Raw genomic sequence first — 14,464 nt, forward strand, 5'->3', positions numbered from 1 at the left:
GGCTATTAGCCTTCTATTGAATTTTAGCTGGTTTTTTTATGAGCCCTGAAAAGAGAGAAAGATGTTTTTCCTCCTGAACAGCAGTCACAAGAAGGTTTATCTGCTCTGCTTGCTAATGCAGCAACATCAATAAACAGTTCCTGTCTGAACTGCTGTGTCATTAGGAAAATGGGAGAAAAACAAAGTGCAAATTAGCAGAAGGGAGTTTGAGAGGACAGAGATTGGAAAACAAAATCTGCAGTCGATTAAAAGCTTTGTATTTAAAGAAATCAATTGGCAGGACATTGCTTGGCCACAAGGATAGTGCAGCCCGTCCATCACTCACTGGTTCTGTGGAAACAATATGAAATATTGAGTCTGGACAGCAAGGGGAGACTGCTGCAGGAGAGAAACAGCAGCCAGGGAAACACACAACTTACCCCAGCTGCCAGGAGGACTCACTGAATAACTCAGAGAATTAAATGGTTTGATTACACACAGGCACTGCATGTTTTTATGAGGTTGATTAGCTTTTACTCCATGGAGGGTGGCTTGGCTCCATGAATGGTGGGATTAATTTATTTGTTTGTTTTGTGGTCCCTCAGAGCTGTGCCACAAAGTGGCAGGTCAATGGCACAAGCCCAGCACGTGTTGTAACAATGGTGTTATCTCATGATTAGGGAATCATACAGTTTAAGGGAGGTCATACTGTGGATATTCCTGGGACACCATTTCAAATGGAGACCTCTTACTTCACAATCTTGTAATGAACTAAAACATTGTAGACATTAACTAAAAACAGGCTCAATTATTTTTTCCTTCATTTTTTTCACCCTCCATTGGAGACTCAACAGAAGAAAGGTCATATGGCAACTCATCCAAAGCCTGTTGATATGACTGGAAAGATGCCTAATACTTTCTGAGTTGTTTGAATTGGAATTTTTATTTCTTTTCCATATGCAGATTTATGATTTTTTGTGTTCAAGTCTCCTGCAGTGAGTCAGAACAGTAAATTTCACGTATCTCAGAAAGGGTAAAACTTTTCGACATCTTCTGTTGTGTGTTTAGTGGAGCAATTTCTACATGTATGTCCAACCTGGATTTCACTTGTTATGTATCTGTTCAACTTTTTTTCTTAATAAGCAAGACCTTATAAATGTTATTCTAAATCTAACCACCCCGGGGACTTAAGTTGCTCAAGTTTTTCTTAGTCAGCCCTAGAATTTTACCCTTTAACACTGGTTTCAACAGCTGTACAACACTTGGGGTTGTCTGGGACCAACATGCAGTGAGTTTGGCAGGTCTTCATCCCCTTATGAGAAGTCTGGTGTATTTCTGCACTAAAATAGATCTGATACCTGAAGCTAATGAGTCCACTGACAAAATAACTCAGAGGTGGAATTCAGAATGTGCTGTGAAACTGAGCTGCCTCCATGACTTGAGGCCAGAAGAATAAGATCCCAGGCTGGGGCCCTCATCCGCTGTGTTCAGTTGCAGTTTGCCTGTCCACATCCTTCCTGGAACTCCAGTGGGCTCCAGCACCTGCAGCTCCATTGGCACATGGGCTGAATAACCTCAGATGAAACCAAGCCCTGCTAATAACCAGGTCCTGCAACTGATTTCAAGCCTGATGATAGAAGTGGGAATTTTTGACCACATCACATCTTTTTCAGAGCTGCCACCAGGATGAGAGCTGGCCCAAGTGCTGCTCCCCTGGGCACTGCTCCCATGAGGATGTCTGGGGCTGAAGCAAGAGCCCAAGATCTTGTCAGGTCCACTGAGTGCCCCTTATGCAGGAGTTTTCAGATCACTGCAGAGCTGATTGGAGGGGAATAATGCCCTCCACCTGGATAAGACAAGGGGAAGGATTGTCCAAGTGTCACATCTTACAGTATAAACCCAAGCTGACTGCTCCAGCATAATAAGTCAGGTGTTTGCTTGGTGTTTTTTTTTGTTTGGGTGGCTTTTTCCCCATTATGTTCAGAAGTCTGAGGAGTCAATCTTGACAACCCAGACTGCCTTCACTGCACAGAGGTGGCAGAAGGCAAATATTGGACTCCACAAATATTATGTGCCTTGTACACCCCATAGGGTAATGAAGTATGCAAAACCCATACTTCTCTGTACTTTATCAGCTCCAAATAAAGAATAAAAAATTAACAGTCAACCCTTGTGCTTTCACAGGCTGATAGTTTGTGCAACCTTTTTATTCAAACACCAAATATTTATTTAAAGGGACATTGAATCCTTAAAAGCATCACCTTCAATATCCAATTATTTTGCTGCTATTCACAATGTCCTACACAGTTATTCGGAGTGAGTTTAGCTCCAAACAGAACACACTCCCCCCGGCCCTGCAAATTCACTTTCTAAGCAACCAGCCAGGAGCTGTGTTTCCTTGAAGATTCATTTTCTCTTAGTGATTTGGATGCAGAGCAGACTTAGGCTAGTTTGTAACAGATTGCCTTCTGCAATAGTGTCAGCAACTTCACAAGAGATCTCTGCAACCTTTCTGTGCTGCATGGCGACATATGTGTCCTATAGGGAGGCTGCATCCTAGCCTGGGGAGCTCGAGAATGCCCAGAATAAGACAATTAAGGCACACGTACTCCCTCCCCTCATTCCCTGTCACGTTGTGACAGACAGCCTTTTCCCCAGATGAGTTACTGGGTAATACGACAGGATGGTAAATTTATGAGCTGTTTTCAGTTTTTAAGAAAATAACTCGTGTGGTTATGGAAATCTGCTGTCTGTTATCAGAAGAGTTCTAGCTGGGGAATAATCTGAGCTGAATCCACTTGATCTGCCTTCCCTGGAACTTGCAGGATAGCTGAGCCCTTCAGCTGCTTTCAAATCACAGTCACTGCATGAAGAGTGTTGTTCCTGTCCTAGCACACTGAGCACACAGGTGAAATTTAAACAATTGAAATGCTTTCCTGTACAGGAGGAGAGATTCCAGGACAGTATCTCAAAGGAAAAGTCACCAAGGATGAACTGTTTTTTTCATCAATAATTATTTTTATATTTTTTCTGACCTGATTCTTGTAATTAATCCTTTTTGAACTTTAATACCTTATGGTATTAAACCATAACAGAAAGGTCAGAAGTCCAATGCTTTGCTTCTTTTCCTTTAAGGATTTTGTCTTCATCATAATCTAGGTATTTTTAGAACCCCATGTAAATACCATTACAGCTGTATCATTTCTATATATGTTTATTTGTATATCCACATGTATACACACAATTAATCAGCTTCTCTTTCTGTTTTAATCCATTTTTCTCTAATGCTAATTTAATCCTGTCCTCTGCATATTAAGTATTCAGTTAAAATTTCCTAAACAGTGTCTCTAATTTTTAATGATGCAATATTAAGTTAACAGAGAATAATTCAGATTCCTACCCTCATGCTTTCCAAGGATGTTGTCATTTCACTCTTGTCCTGCCTAGGAAGGCAGTGTTTCATCCTCAAAACAAACATCCAGCATATCTCACTCCATCTACCTTTTTTTTTTCTCTCCTACTTTTGTTTTCAAAAATGACACATTCCTTTTTTTTTAGGGTGTATGAACCTGTAGAGCCTATGGTAAGTCTTTGGAAGGAGACTAAATTATAAAGTTGGGTATTGCAGAGAATAAGAAGCATTTGTGTATATTGACTAACACAGATTCCTCCTAAAAAATCAATCTAAAATAAAGATGTTGACATAATTTATTTTTCACAAACAGACCTGATTTCTATCACCTTTCCCCTTGCTAAATCTAGGATAAATTTTTTCAGAATGGCAATGTTGATTTATTTTGCTTACCTGCTTCCCCATGTCCAGAAATAAAATATTCCAAGAACACAATCAGCATGATGCCTTTATGCTGCATGGCTGTCAGTAAAATATTTGTCCTTGGTGAAGCAAAAAAGACTTGCAGTGATCTACAGGTTTGGCGCTTGCATGGCTTTTCTGTGTTTTCTTTCTGCTCACCTTCCTCTCAGTGTAGGGTCAAGGCTGCTGTCTCATCCTTCTTGCTCTCGTTTGGGTGCAGAGGTGGCTTGGTTTTTTTTTCAGGGCTCAGATGCCTTCTGGGTGTCACCCATACATTGCTTCCAATAAATAAATAACCAACGAGGGGTTTCTGTGCCTTCACCCCTCTCCATGCAGCGGGCAGGGGACGTTCACATCTCTGACGCAGCCCCTCGGATGCACCATCGGGGGCCGGTGCGAGGCGCTGAGCTCTGCTCCGTCCGCTCCTTGGCGCTTGTTCGGATGCTGTTTCGAAACTTTAATTCCTGCTCCTTGCTTTTGGTGGAGCTTCGGGCGGAGGGTGCCCGGCTTTGCCCTGGCAGCCTTCCCTCCCCCGTGGCACCTCCCGCAGCCTGCTGCTCCCCGGGGCCAGGGGCTGCGGGCAGCCTGCACCCGGCTTTGTTCGGAGGTGCCCCCGGTGCCTTCTCTCCCTTGGCTCCCTGCGGCACGGGGGCATAAGAAGAAAAGAGCTGGCTTTGGTCCCTGAGAGATGATGAGAAGCAAGTGCTTTCTCGGCTCTTCTCTCTTTTTATTTTGTTTTGTTTTGTTTTGTTTTGTTTTATTTCCCTCCTCCTTCCGCTGTCACGGAAGCCGCTTCTCCCCCACCTCCAAGGGATTTGCTTCACACAGCGAGCGCCAGGGGAGCGGAAGACAAACGCAGCGGCAGCTCCGTGGGGCCGTGCCCGGGATCCCCGCGCCGCTGGACCGGCTCCCGGCCGCCACACCGCGCTGCGCTCCCGGGATGGAGCCGCGGTGCCCAGCGCCCAGCCCCGAGCGGGGAAAGGGAGAGGGGCTGGAAATCCTCCCCCTCTCTCTGCTGCTACAGCAGGGCTCAGGGCGGGGGGTCCTGCCCTCCCGAGGGCGGATTAGTTATCTGCAAGTTTCGTCTCTGATCCTTTCAACCTCTAGCGCATCTCTCCGTCCTAACCGGGCACTTCTCCTCAGTTCTCCTCTCTGGTCCCGTCTAGCTGCAAATGGGATTATTAAAACATGTGATCTTTTTTCCTGGGCTTTATATGTGCCTTTTATTTTTTTTTTCCTCCCTTGCCTTTATTTATTTATTTTTAAGTTCGGTTCCGCACCTCCTTTCGCCTGGGCTGGTCGTGGCTGGGCTCAGCTGTGGGCGGTGTTTTCCAGGCGCATCCTCTGCTCCCGCAGCCGGGCCGGCTGTGCGTGTGTCCCTGTGTCCCTGTCTGTGTCCCTGTGTCCCCGTGTCCCTGTGTCCCTGTGTCCCTGTGCGTGTCCGTGTGTGCGCGCAGTCGGCGGCGCGTCCGCGTCCGTCTGTCCCTGCAGCACCCTCTGGCAGCGCGGCCCGCACACGACACCTGCCCCGGCTGCCCCGGGCACTGCGGGCCGACACCGCTCCCGGGTCCCCACAGCCGCCGGCAGGAGCGGGGACAAGCCGGGCAGCCAGGGGACCGGTGCCTGCCCGGAGCTGGGGTGGCCCCGCTGGTACAACCCCTGAACCGGGCTGGGTAACTCTGGCACAAACCCAGGGACACGGAGACACTCCAGCGCCTAGCAATCAGGGGGTGAAAGTGTCCAGCCTTAGGAAAACAACTTAATTCAGGGTGTGAGTTCCTGAATGAATGTTTTCATTCTCTCTTTCTTCAGGTTTCTCACCACTATAACGCCATAAACTTCTGTTGATGTCATGGGGGAAGCAGGTTTGATGGGAGTGCAAATGCAGGCAAGGTTATTCTTGTGCCCTTGTGTGTGCAGGATCAGACCTTAAAGGGATTTGAAGAATATGTAGGTCATACAAAGAAGAATAAGGAAAGATTTATTTCCCTTTGGAGTGGGTATGTCTATGTAAAGCAGGGTTATCTGGCTAGATTTTGGGGTAGAATTTTTTTTTGATGTGTGTGTGCTTTTAATATGAAAACTCAATAGAAAACTTTAAAATAGAAAGGCTTTTCTGTCTCCTTTTTGTCTTTGCCTTTTGTTTGAAAGCAGCTGAAATACTGTATAATTACAAAACAAAATTCTCCTGCTGTAAATGACATTATCCTTCAGAGGGTCTGAATCTGCTGTGTGCTCAGCTCCCCTGGGATGCTCTGAATTCTTTCAACTTGAGCATCTTCACTGGGAGCTGGGGATGTGCAGGATGTCCTAGAGCTAAAGCACATCTGACATTAATGAGAGGCTGTCATTTAATAATTGTGCTTTGCTGTCATTGCTCCTTGATTGCTGCCTTTGTAGGGAAATGCTGTGTTTTTTCATTTGCAGGTTTTAGGCTCATTTCTAACTGAAATGCTTTGCCCAGTTAGTTTCACCAGGCTTAAAATGTGGCACTTGTAGTACAATGGATGTAATAAAGGTCAAGGAGCTTCTGTATAATTTAAATAACAAACCAGAATGGAGAGCAAAGTTCACATTGCACTGTTAAGTGGAAAATCAAAGTTAAGTGCATTCATTTACCTGTGATTCCTGGATGGCAGTACAAGACTTTCTAGTTGTTGTTGACTGTAGGGTATAAAAGTGACATAGGACTGAAAGCCTTCATTATTCCTCCCAATTATTGCCTGTCTTGAGAAATCCACTTCCAATGCTAATGAGTACATTTCTAGTTCAATGCTATGAAAATCCATTCATGCCTGTGAGCTGAGAGGATCTAACACCTAAGGGGGAAATTTTGCTGTTACGATGACCACTGCTGTTGTCTAGAAGATGAATTGATGAGATCTGAGGAACTGCCCACAGCACGGGGTGTCGAACAGAGACTGCTTGTCCTACCTGGACAATGTGTATGAACAGTGATGTGATCAATCCTTAACTTTCATTAGTTCCTAAGCTATAATAGCACAAATGTACAATTCTCGATGTCTCAGTCAATATTCCTGCTCCAGACTATGACTCTTACTCGGACATTGGGGGGATCAGTTTATTTGAAAGGTGACTGAATTTTCTCTAGTGACAGCACAGCATGAGTTGACAAAGCACCCAGAAAATAATCAGCCAAACTGTGAATCATTCATTTTGGGGGAGGAGGGAAGAGCCAATGGCATGGCACAGAGTGGGGAGGTGTGTCACCTGTACCACCTGCCCTCTCTGCCTGACAGCCCTGGTTGCAAAAGCCAGAGGACAGTCTGTCCTCTTGGAGATCACCCTAGAGTGGTGGTGCATTTGAATCCTGCAGCATCCTGCTTTCCTGCACTCTTCCTTGTACCTCCCTTTCCTTGTACCTCTCCAGTTTGCCTTGCCTTTCCTCCTCCTGTTTCCTCAGCAGCTATGACCAGCCTGAAGGAAATTTGTCGTGGCCTTCCTCTAAACCCTCTGCCTGAAAACAAAGGTCGGAGAAAAGGAATACCCCATGCACCTGTGAGAACACCCAATCTCACTGCTCGGGAGAAAAAGGTAACATGGGGTTTCACAGGGCCTCATTTCCTTCAAGATAAAGGGAGCCTGGGGCAGCAAACCTGATTGTCTCAAATGCTTTGCTGAATGGGCAGCTGTCTTTCTGTCAAATGTATTTCCTTGGTGTTATACATAATTCACTCTGTAATGGCACAAAGGACTGGGTGCTCTTCTGTTCACTTCCTTTCTTCCTCCTCCAGAATCATTGGGTTGATATGAGGGAGATTTTCTGCACAACACCTTCCATGACTTTAAATGGCTAACCAAGAAGCATTAGACTCCAATGCTGTCAATCCAGCATTGTTTCTCAGAGGTGAAATTCAGAATGCTATTGCAAAACCACTGCACATGTATGGGAGTGAGAGGTAACCCCTCCAATACAATAACATCAAAGGTGATGAATTAGCATCATGGTAGCAGTTACACATCTGTTTATTTGCATAAAAAATTCAAAGATTACTTATTTTAGCCAGTAGTCTGGGCATGCATTTTAGGTGAGTTTGTAGGGAGTTAAGTTAATTATTTGTCTTTAGTTGTGCAATTATTTTCCTGTCTCTTTTTGTTTAAATAATCTTCGTACACACCAAAGTAATCGTTACATTATTTCATGTTCAAGACTAAAAAATCAGCAGCAGAAAACGATGGTCAATGGGTGGAGATCCCTAGGAATTTGTGTGGAAGAGGATGAGGTGGGTTCCTTAGTTTGGAAGTCTGTGCTTCATCACATGTAACATCACTTATCCTGAGACATTCTGGTCAGAACACAGAATTTCCCTCCCCAAGAACAACTTGCACACAACTTCCTTGCTTTCGTGGGAGTTCCCCACTGGCATCAGCAGTCGAATTCTTTCAAAGTCACTTCCACAAACAGAGGAGAGTCTAGTCAAAGGGTAGAAAGAGAAACAGCTGTGAGATATCCAAAGAAGATTTACTTCAATGTCAGGACCATTCATGGCTGAGGCATCCTGTCTGTGCCTGGGACAGCCCAGACCCATGGAAATGTGGTTACTAAATATGCAGAAGGCCTGTGAAGATGAAGAAGTGAGGAGTGAGTTTCACTGCATATCAGAATATTGCCAATCATCTCTGTTTTATTCCTTGCTTTTCCTAAATCACTTTTCCCCAGAAGTATGATAGAGCAGGAAAGAGTGCATGTTTCAGGAGAGATGATGTCTCTCAAGAGGATGCCAAACCTTGCTCTCTCACCTGTGGAGGGGAAGGCAATGACAAGTTCTTCACTCCCTATATAGAAACTGGAATAGTTCCCTGCCTCTTTTAAGGTTTGGAGCAGTAGACTGGTTTTCTGCCCCCAGCTGACTGTGTAACATCCATCTCTCATCTCTCCACTTTACCTACCGCATGTGATAAGAGGCCATGCTAGTTGGGCATTTCATTAGACTGTTAAATCATAAAGAGATTTTAAGGCTCTCTTTATGATTTACTTTATGGTTAATCCTTCACCTTAAACTCTTAAGAGAATTGGAGGCTCAGCTGGTATATCTGAAAGGTCAAATGTCTTTTTTAAAGATATGCTCCATGCTTCAAAAAGCATGTAGATGAAGGATTGTCTGTCTATAAGGTTTTTTTAAGTCTTGAGACAGGCTTCCAGATGTTGTTGACAGTGTGTAATGCTGAGCATATTATGAGACTTGTATTTATGTACATCTTCATGTTCACTTTCTAATTGAAATATTCAGAGGAAGCTTTGACAGAAGTGAAGTTAATAATGCTCTGCTGATTTTCTCTGGATTTGTCCCCCTTTTCATATGCTTTCATTCTAGTTTTAGCTCTTGTTACAATAATAAACCTTGCCACTGCCAATGTTTTATTTTCTTGAGCCTCCTTTTGTGGTTATAATAGAAATCCTATAAGTGAGATTTATAAAGAACTGTGTGTTTTGGGACTTGCTGAAGAAGTATCTAATTCTTCCTATCATACCAACTTTAATCTTCTTGGATAAATTGACCCATATCTCAGAACTGATTCTGATTATATGTTTCCTGAATTCTCTTCCTTCAGCATTCTTTGCCTGAGGCCTGAAACAGCCACATCCTCTCTCTTTCCCTCCCTCCACAGCTCAGGAAACCCTAGATTTCTGTTTCTCAGCATCTGTATCTTAGTGTAAATATGCCTCAAAGAAATTACCCTTAAAATCTAGATGTGGTGTGTGCTTTGCAGAACAAGGATGTTACACGCCCTGTACTCCCTGACGTTCCAATAAAAATGAGCAACTTGGAGAGAATGGGCACTTCTGTGTGCTGCTCAGGATCAGAAAAAATGGTGTGGCTTTATCCAGACAGCAATTCCCTTATGGATTTTAGAGCCAAATCCTGTTAGAGTCCCCTTGCTACCCAGCAGGATCCTCTCTCCCCTGATTGTAGTTTCTGGTGTTTCTGGGGCAGGGGGGCACTGAGGTCAGTAAGGGGCTTTGATGACCTCGATGAGCCTCTCCTGAGATGTCCTCCCACACCTTCTGCCCGCAGCCTTAGGGGCTCCATTTAGGCTGAGGCTCGGGGTTTCCACCTCAGCTATGCTGGCAATGCCTTTGGTTGTGTTCAGTGTCCCTGTACTCAGCCATGGAGCTCCTGGGATTGCTCTCCCACCTGTGGGCTGATATCCCACTCTAAACCTCCCTGGGGAATTCTGTGCTCAATCTCTCTGTGGTAATCATCACAGACCTGGTCCTGACTTGCACTTCCAGCTTGGTCCTGCACCTGCAGGTCAGCCTGGTCTTGCCTGATGACCAGGACTCCTGGTGGAACCTGGCTGCCATCCCTGGGCTGCCTGCTCTCCTCCCTAAGGTAGCACAAGGCTGGAGCCTGCTGGCTGAAGTGCCTGCCCTGGCTGTGCTGGCTCTGCTTGGCTCCCTATTCCTTGGGGAGCAGCTGGGACCACCTGCTTGGGAACATCTCTGGATGAAGAGCTGAAAACCAGAGCCTGAAAACTCACTCAGCACCTGAAGCTGCTCTTCAGCCTTCTGATGAAGAAATGGAATGTTTGACCTTTATGATTTCTTTGCACATCCAGAAAGGCTACTTCAGCAATTTTATATGTGGTTTGGGAAGGTTGAGATATTAGCCCCTGTTTTGGGATATCTGGATGAAAAGAACTTGGTTAAACTTTCATGGCTCATAACCCTTTTATGGCAATGGGCAGTAAGAAATCTCCATGTTTACTTCCCATCTGGAACCAGGACCTATCAGGCAGAGTAATAAATGAAACAATCTTACTTGCTGCTTAGAGAATAGTGCCACCAAAGATCCTGGGTCTGGATGTCATCAGGCAGAAAATGACAAGTGAGAGGGCAGCACCATCTCCACTGGAAAAAGGGCAGAACTAAGAATGAAATTGTAGAGTTAAACCAGTCACTTCCTCTCCTTGTACTTCCCTTTCCCTCAGCAAACAGTGAGACTGCAACCCTGAATGCCTGAGTGTCTCAAGGGTCTTAAATTGGAAGTCCTGATGATCCATTTCAGAAAATGGAAATGAATTACATTCCTTCTGAAGAGGTTTCCTTCTGGCTCTTCAACAAACACCAATTAACAAACAGGCTGGTTTACTTGATTTCTCAAGAGAATCCCCCAGCAAAGAAATTTACAGCTGATTGATTGGATTTCAAGGGCTCTCTTGATTGTATTTTTGCATTGAGAGGTCTAAATCTTGATTAAATAGCAGTAGAATCCTGTTATAATATAAAAATTCTAGGGAGTATAAAAAAAAGGCCCCCTAATAGTGATTAGAGCTTAAACATAGAAGTCAAATGTTAGATTCAACTGGCAGATTTAAGAGGAAGACTTTTCATTTGCTTACATTGTGCAGACTTGAATTAAATCAGTAACTCAGCAAATTCAGAGCAGATCTTTTTTAAAACAGCCTGTGAAACTCAGGATTATAACTACAAACAATATTTTTAAGACACCAGTGAACTCTGGACTTGCTTTTTCAGAGGTACTGAGCATGTGCAACTTGAGCTTCTGTCAATGAAAGTTATGAAAAGGAAGAGCACCTAACTATCAAATAAAAAAAATACTCAGAATACAACATGTCAGAGGTAAATCAATCCTTCTAAAAGGCTGGGATAATGTTTTTTATGATGCTTTAATGAAATGTATTGTCTTCCCACAAAAGCATAATGATCAGCCTATTTGAATTTGCTCCTTGAGTGTCTTTCTCAGGTTATTCAGTTAATGACTAGATAATGAATATGGAAAATTTTTCCCAATGCACATGGCCATTGCCCTTTCATAAAGCAGTCAGGCTTCATCTAAGCAATTTTTAGCACCCTGGATTTTTTTATTGAGAGATTGTTTCACCATCTCTTACATTTAAATTCTTTTGATTTCATGACTACATTTTTTACAGGTAACTCACGCTTATTTATTCCTTTTTCAGCATTTCCCTGAAGCTTCTTCCTGCTTTGACATTTATCAAGCAGTGAGACAGCAATCAAATATCACCTTTATTCCATTCAGCTAAACAAGACATGGTCTTAATCCTCTCTTGTAAGATCTCTATTGTCTGTGCAAGCTGCCTTTCCCACATTTCATGTAACCCTCAAGTTCATGTTTCATTAATGTTTGCATCATCAAAATTCAGGCTTCTGATAATGTGTAACATTAATAGGACAGAGGCTTAGTCTAAGTGAACTTATTTGAAAACCAAAACAGGATTTTCTTGCTGGAATTAAATGGTGAAGAAAAATACTTGCCCATCAATTTCATTTTGATACAAATAATATATTGATCAAAGACTCTGGGTGACACTTGCCACAATGGAAGCCTTATAGTTCTCTGTAGTTCTCATAGACAGCCAAAATTTTTCATATCTAGAACCCCATGTGCTGGCTGCTCACCTCTGAGACTGACTTTGGAAATAAACCCCCGTGTATTTTGTCATTGTGTGGATATAGGTGGGGTTTTTGTCTTTATTAATAACATGCCCTTGAAAAATGGCTGCTTATCTAACTGAGAAGAATGAAGTGGTGTTAGAAGACAGAATCTGCATTTTCTCATCTGGTAAATAAGTTTTTCCCCTTGCCATTCTCGGTGTGGAATGACAGTTCTAATTTGTAGGATTGCACCGGTCTGATCCTCAGGTGGTGTAAATCAGCACAGTCTCACTGATTCTGAAGCTGTATGCCTGCTCAGGGGCAAGTGTGACCACAAACCCCCTCTCAGTAATGAAGCATTTTAGATCTATTGTTCCTTTAGTGTCCTCTAAGGGATGTGAGGCCAGAGTGCCCAGGTGAAGCACCTGGAGAGCTCCGACCTTCGGAGCCAGACCATGGACAGGTTGGATGAGGAGTTTTCTTGCTGAGCTGAGGGGGCTGTGGAGTTTTTCAGCACTGCTTACCAGGGTGGCTGGGGATGATGATTACACTGGGTGTTTCTAGATGCCTTTGCTTTGGATATTTGCACTACAGCCCAGCCTACACCCTCTCCAAGAGTCACTTGCTTCCACAACTGAAGTGCCAATGGCAGGTGTCACAAACTCTCTATTCAGCCCTCTCAAAAACTGAGCTGTTATCAGATTTGGAAGTAAACTTGATCCCTTTCTATCCTTTCCACAGCCATTAAAAGTCAGCCAAAGGAAGATAAGATATTCCATATGATTTATGAATCTTCTCATCTAAAAGTCCTTTGGATGGTGTTGCCATTTGCCAGGGAACTTATAAGATCTTTGCATGAAACCGGCTATTTAAAGATGACAAAACCTTTTTTCTCATTATGGTTTTAATCAAATGAAACACAGAATACAGAGACAAGCCTTAACAGGCTGTTACTAAAGATAGTGTGATTTATTTATGAATTCTTTCATCCAAAGGACATATTGTACTTTGCAAACCATGGCTAAAGTCTTTGAAGGCAATAGGGAGTGTAAGCCACATAGTATCATCTGCAGAATTTAGCTGAGTGCCTAATAATCACTTTAGCTAATTTGGAAGTGATACATGGAACATCAATAAAATAATGCAACCCAGTACCCTCTGCAATACATTAGGATACTAAATGGAGTGAATCTGCAATAAAATGTAGCCCATGAACATCTTCATCTGGGGGTATGTCGCATAACTCTGGGCTAAAGTCCCTTTTTGAATGGAAAGTACAGCAGGATCTTCAGTGTCAGGAGTTTAGGGACTTAGTTTTAAAGATTTCTGAAAAATGTTCCTCGGCCCTGGTAGCACCCTGGCACTGCAAGAGAGAATTTGTCCATGTCTGATACTGATGAGACTGAGCACTACTTCCCACATCTTCAAGGTCTCTCCACGCCGATTTGGGGAGGCAGGTGAGAAGTGGATGGTTACATATTTATCCCAATTGAACCTACAAGGAAAGATGCAGGTGGAAACACTTCAATAGGAAAGCAGGAATGAAACTCTCCTGGTGTGAGCTTGGCTTTTTGAATTGCATTGTCCTTGTAACAGCTTAGGCAGGCTTCCAGCTGAGTCTGGTTAAAGTTCAGGACCACCCACTTACCTCCATTTCTCTTGTACCTTGTTTTTTCTCTTGTTTATTTTTTTGTGTGTGTTTCTTGGCAGCTGGCTCTGCACAATGCCTTGCGTTATTTCCCACCTGAAATCCAAAAGAAGTTGGTGCTGGAATTTGCTGAAGAACTCAGGCTGTATGGCCACATCTACATGTACAGATTCTGCCCAGATATTGAGATGAGGTGAGGACTGGATGGTTCACATTGTATTGAGCTGCCATTTGCTTGCCAGCTTTCACCTGGGGGGCTGATCTTTAAAGAGTGGCATTGTTGCTTCCTAATTTACTTCTTGTAGAAGTTGTTGTAATATATTAATGAAGCTCATAATCTGCTAATTTGGATGTTCTGTGTATTGCAGTGATTTTATTCCTAGGGAGAGCTTCTGCATGTTTTGGGATGCCCCATGGGGCTGGGAGGGAAGCAGTGTTTTCCCTTCTGGATGGGCTGTGGTGGGCCTGGGCAGTCTCACTGGTGGAAAGCTCAGTCAACACAGGGAAAGGACTGAGCCAGGCTGTGTGGGGCAACACCAGCTTTGCCACACACAGGGATCCTAAATGCCCTGTCCCATGGCAGGGCTTAATTTCCATGGGCCAGTCATTACTCAGAGACCTCCAATGACAACCTTGGTAG

At 43.8% G+C, this 14,464-nt stretch overlaps 2 protein-coding genes across 2 annotated transcripts in view; one reads left to right on the forward strand and one right to left on the reverse strand.

Moving 5' to 3' along the window:
- Positions 1-4,315, reverse strand: part of LOC136365923 (netrin-4-like) — a 45,219-nt gene extending 40,904 nt beyond the window's left edge. Inside the window, exon 1 of the mRNA XM_066326647.1 lies at positions 3,785-4,315. Coding sequence (XP_066182744.1) covers positions 3,785-3,851 — 67 coding nt within the window. The 5' untranslated portion in view covers positions 3,852-4,315. The remainder of the gene's footprint in view (positions 1-3,784) is intronic.
- A 2,728-nt stretch (positions 4,316-7,043) lies between these two features.
- Positions 7,044-14,464, forward strand: part of UROC1 (urocanate hydratase 1) — a 37,587-nt gene continuing 30,166 nt past the window's right edge. Inside the window, exons 1-2 of the mRNA XM_066326632.1 lie at positions 7,044-7,348; positions 13,887-14,017. Coding sequence (XP_066182729.1) covers positions 7,223-7,348; positions 13,887-14,017 — 257 coding nt within the window. The 5' untranslated portion in view covers positions 7,044-7,222. The remainder of the gene's footprint in view (positions 7,349-13,886; positions 14,018-14,464) is intronic.

The sequence above is a fragment of the Sylvia atricapilla genome, chromosome 11, assembly GCF_009819655.1.
Source record: "Sylvia atricapilla isolate bSylAtr1 chromosome 11, bSylAtr1.pri, whole genome shotgun sequence".
In the NCBI taxonomy this organism is placed as follows: domain Eukaryota; kingdom Metazoa; phylum Chordata; class Aves; order Passeriformes; family Sylviidae; genus Sylvia; species Sylvia atricapilla.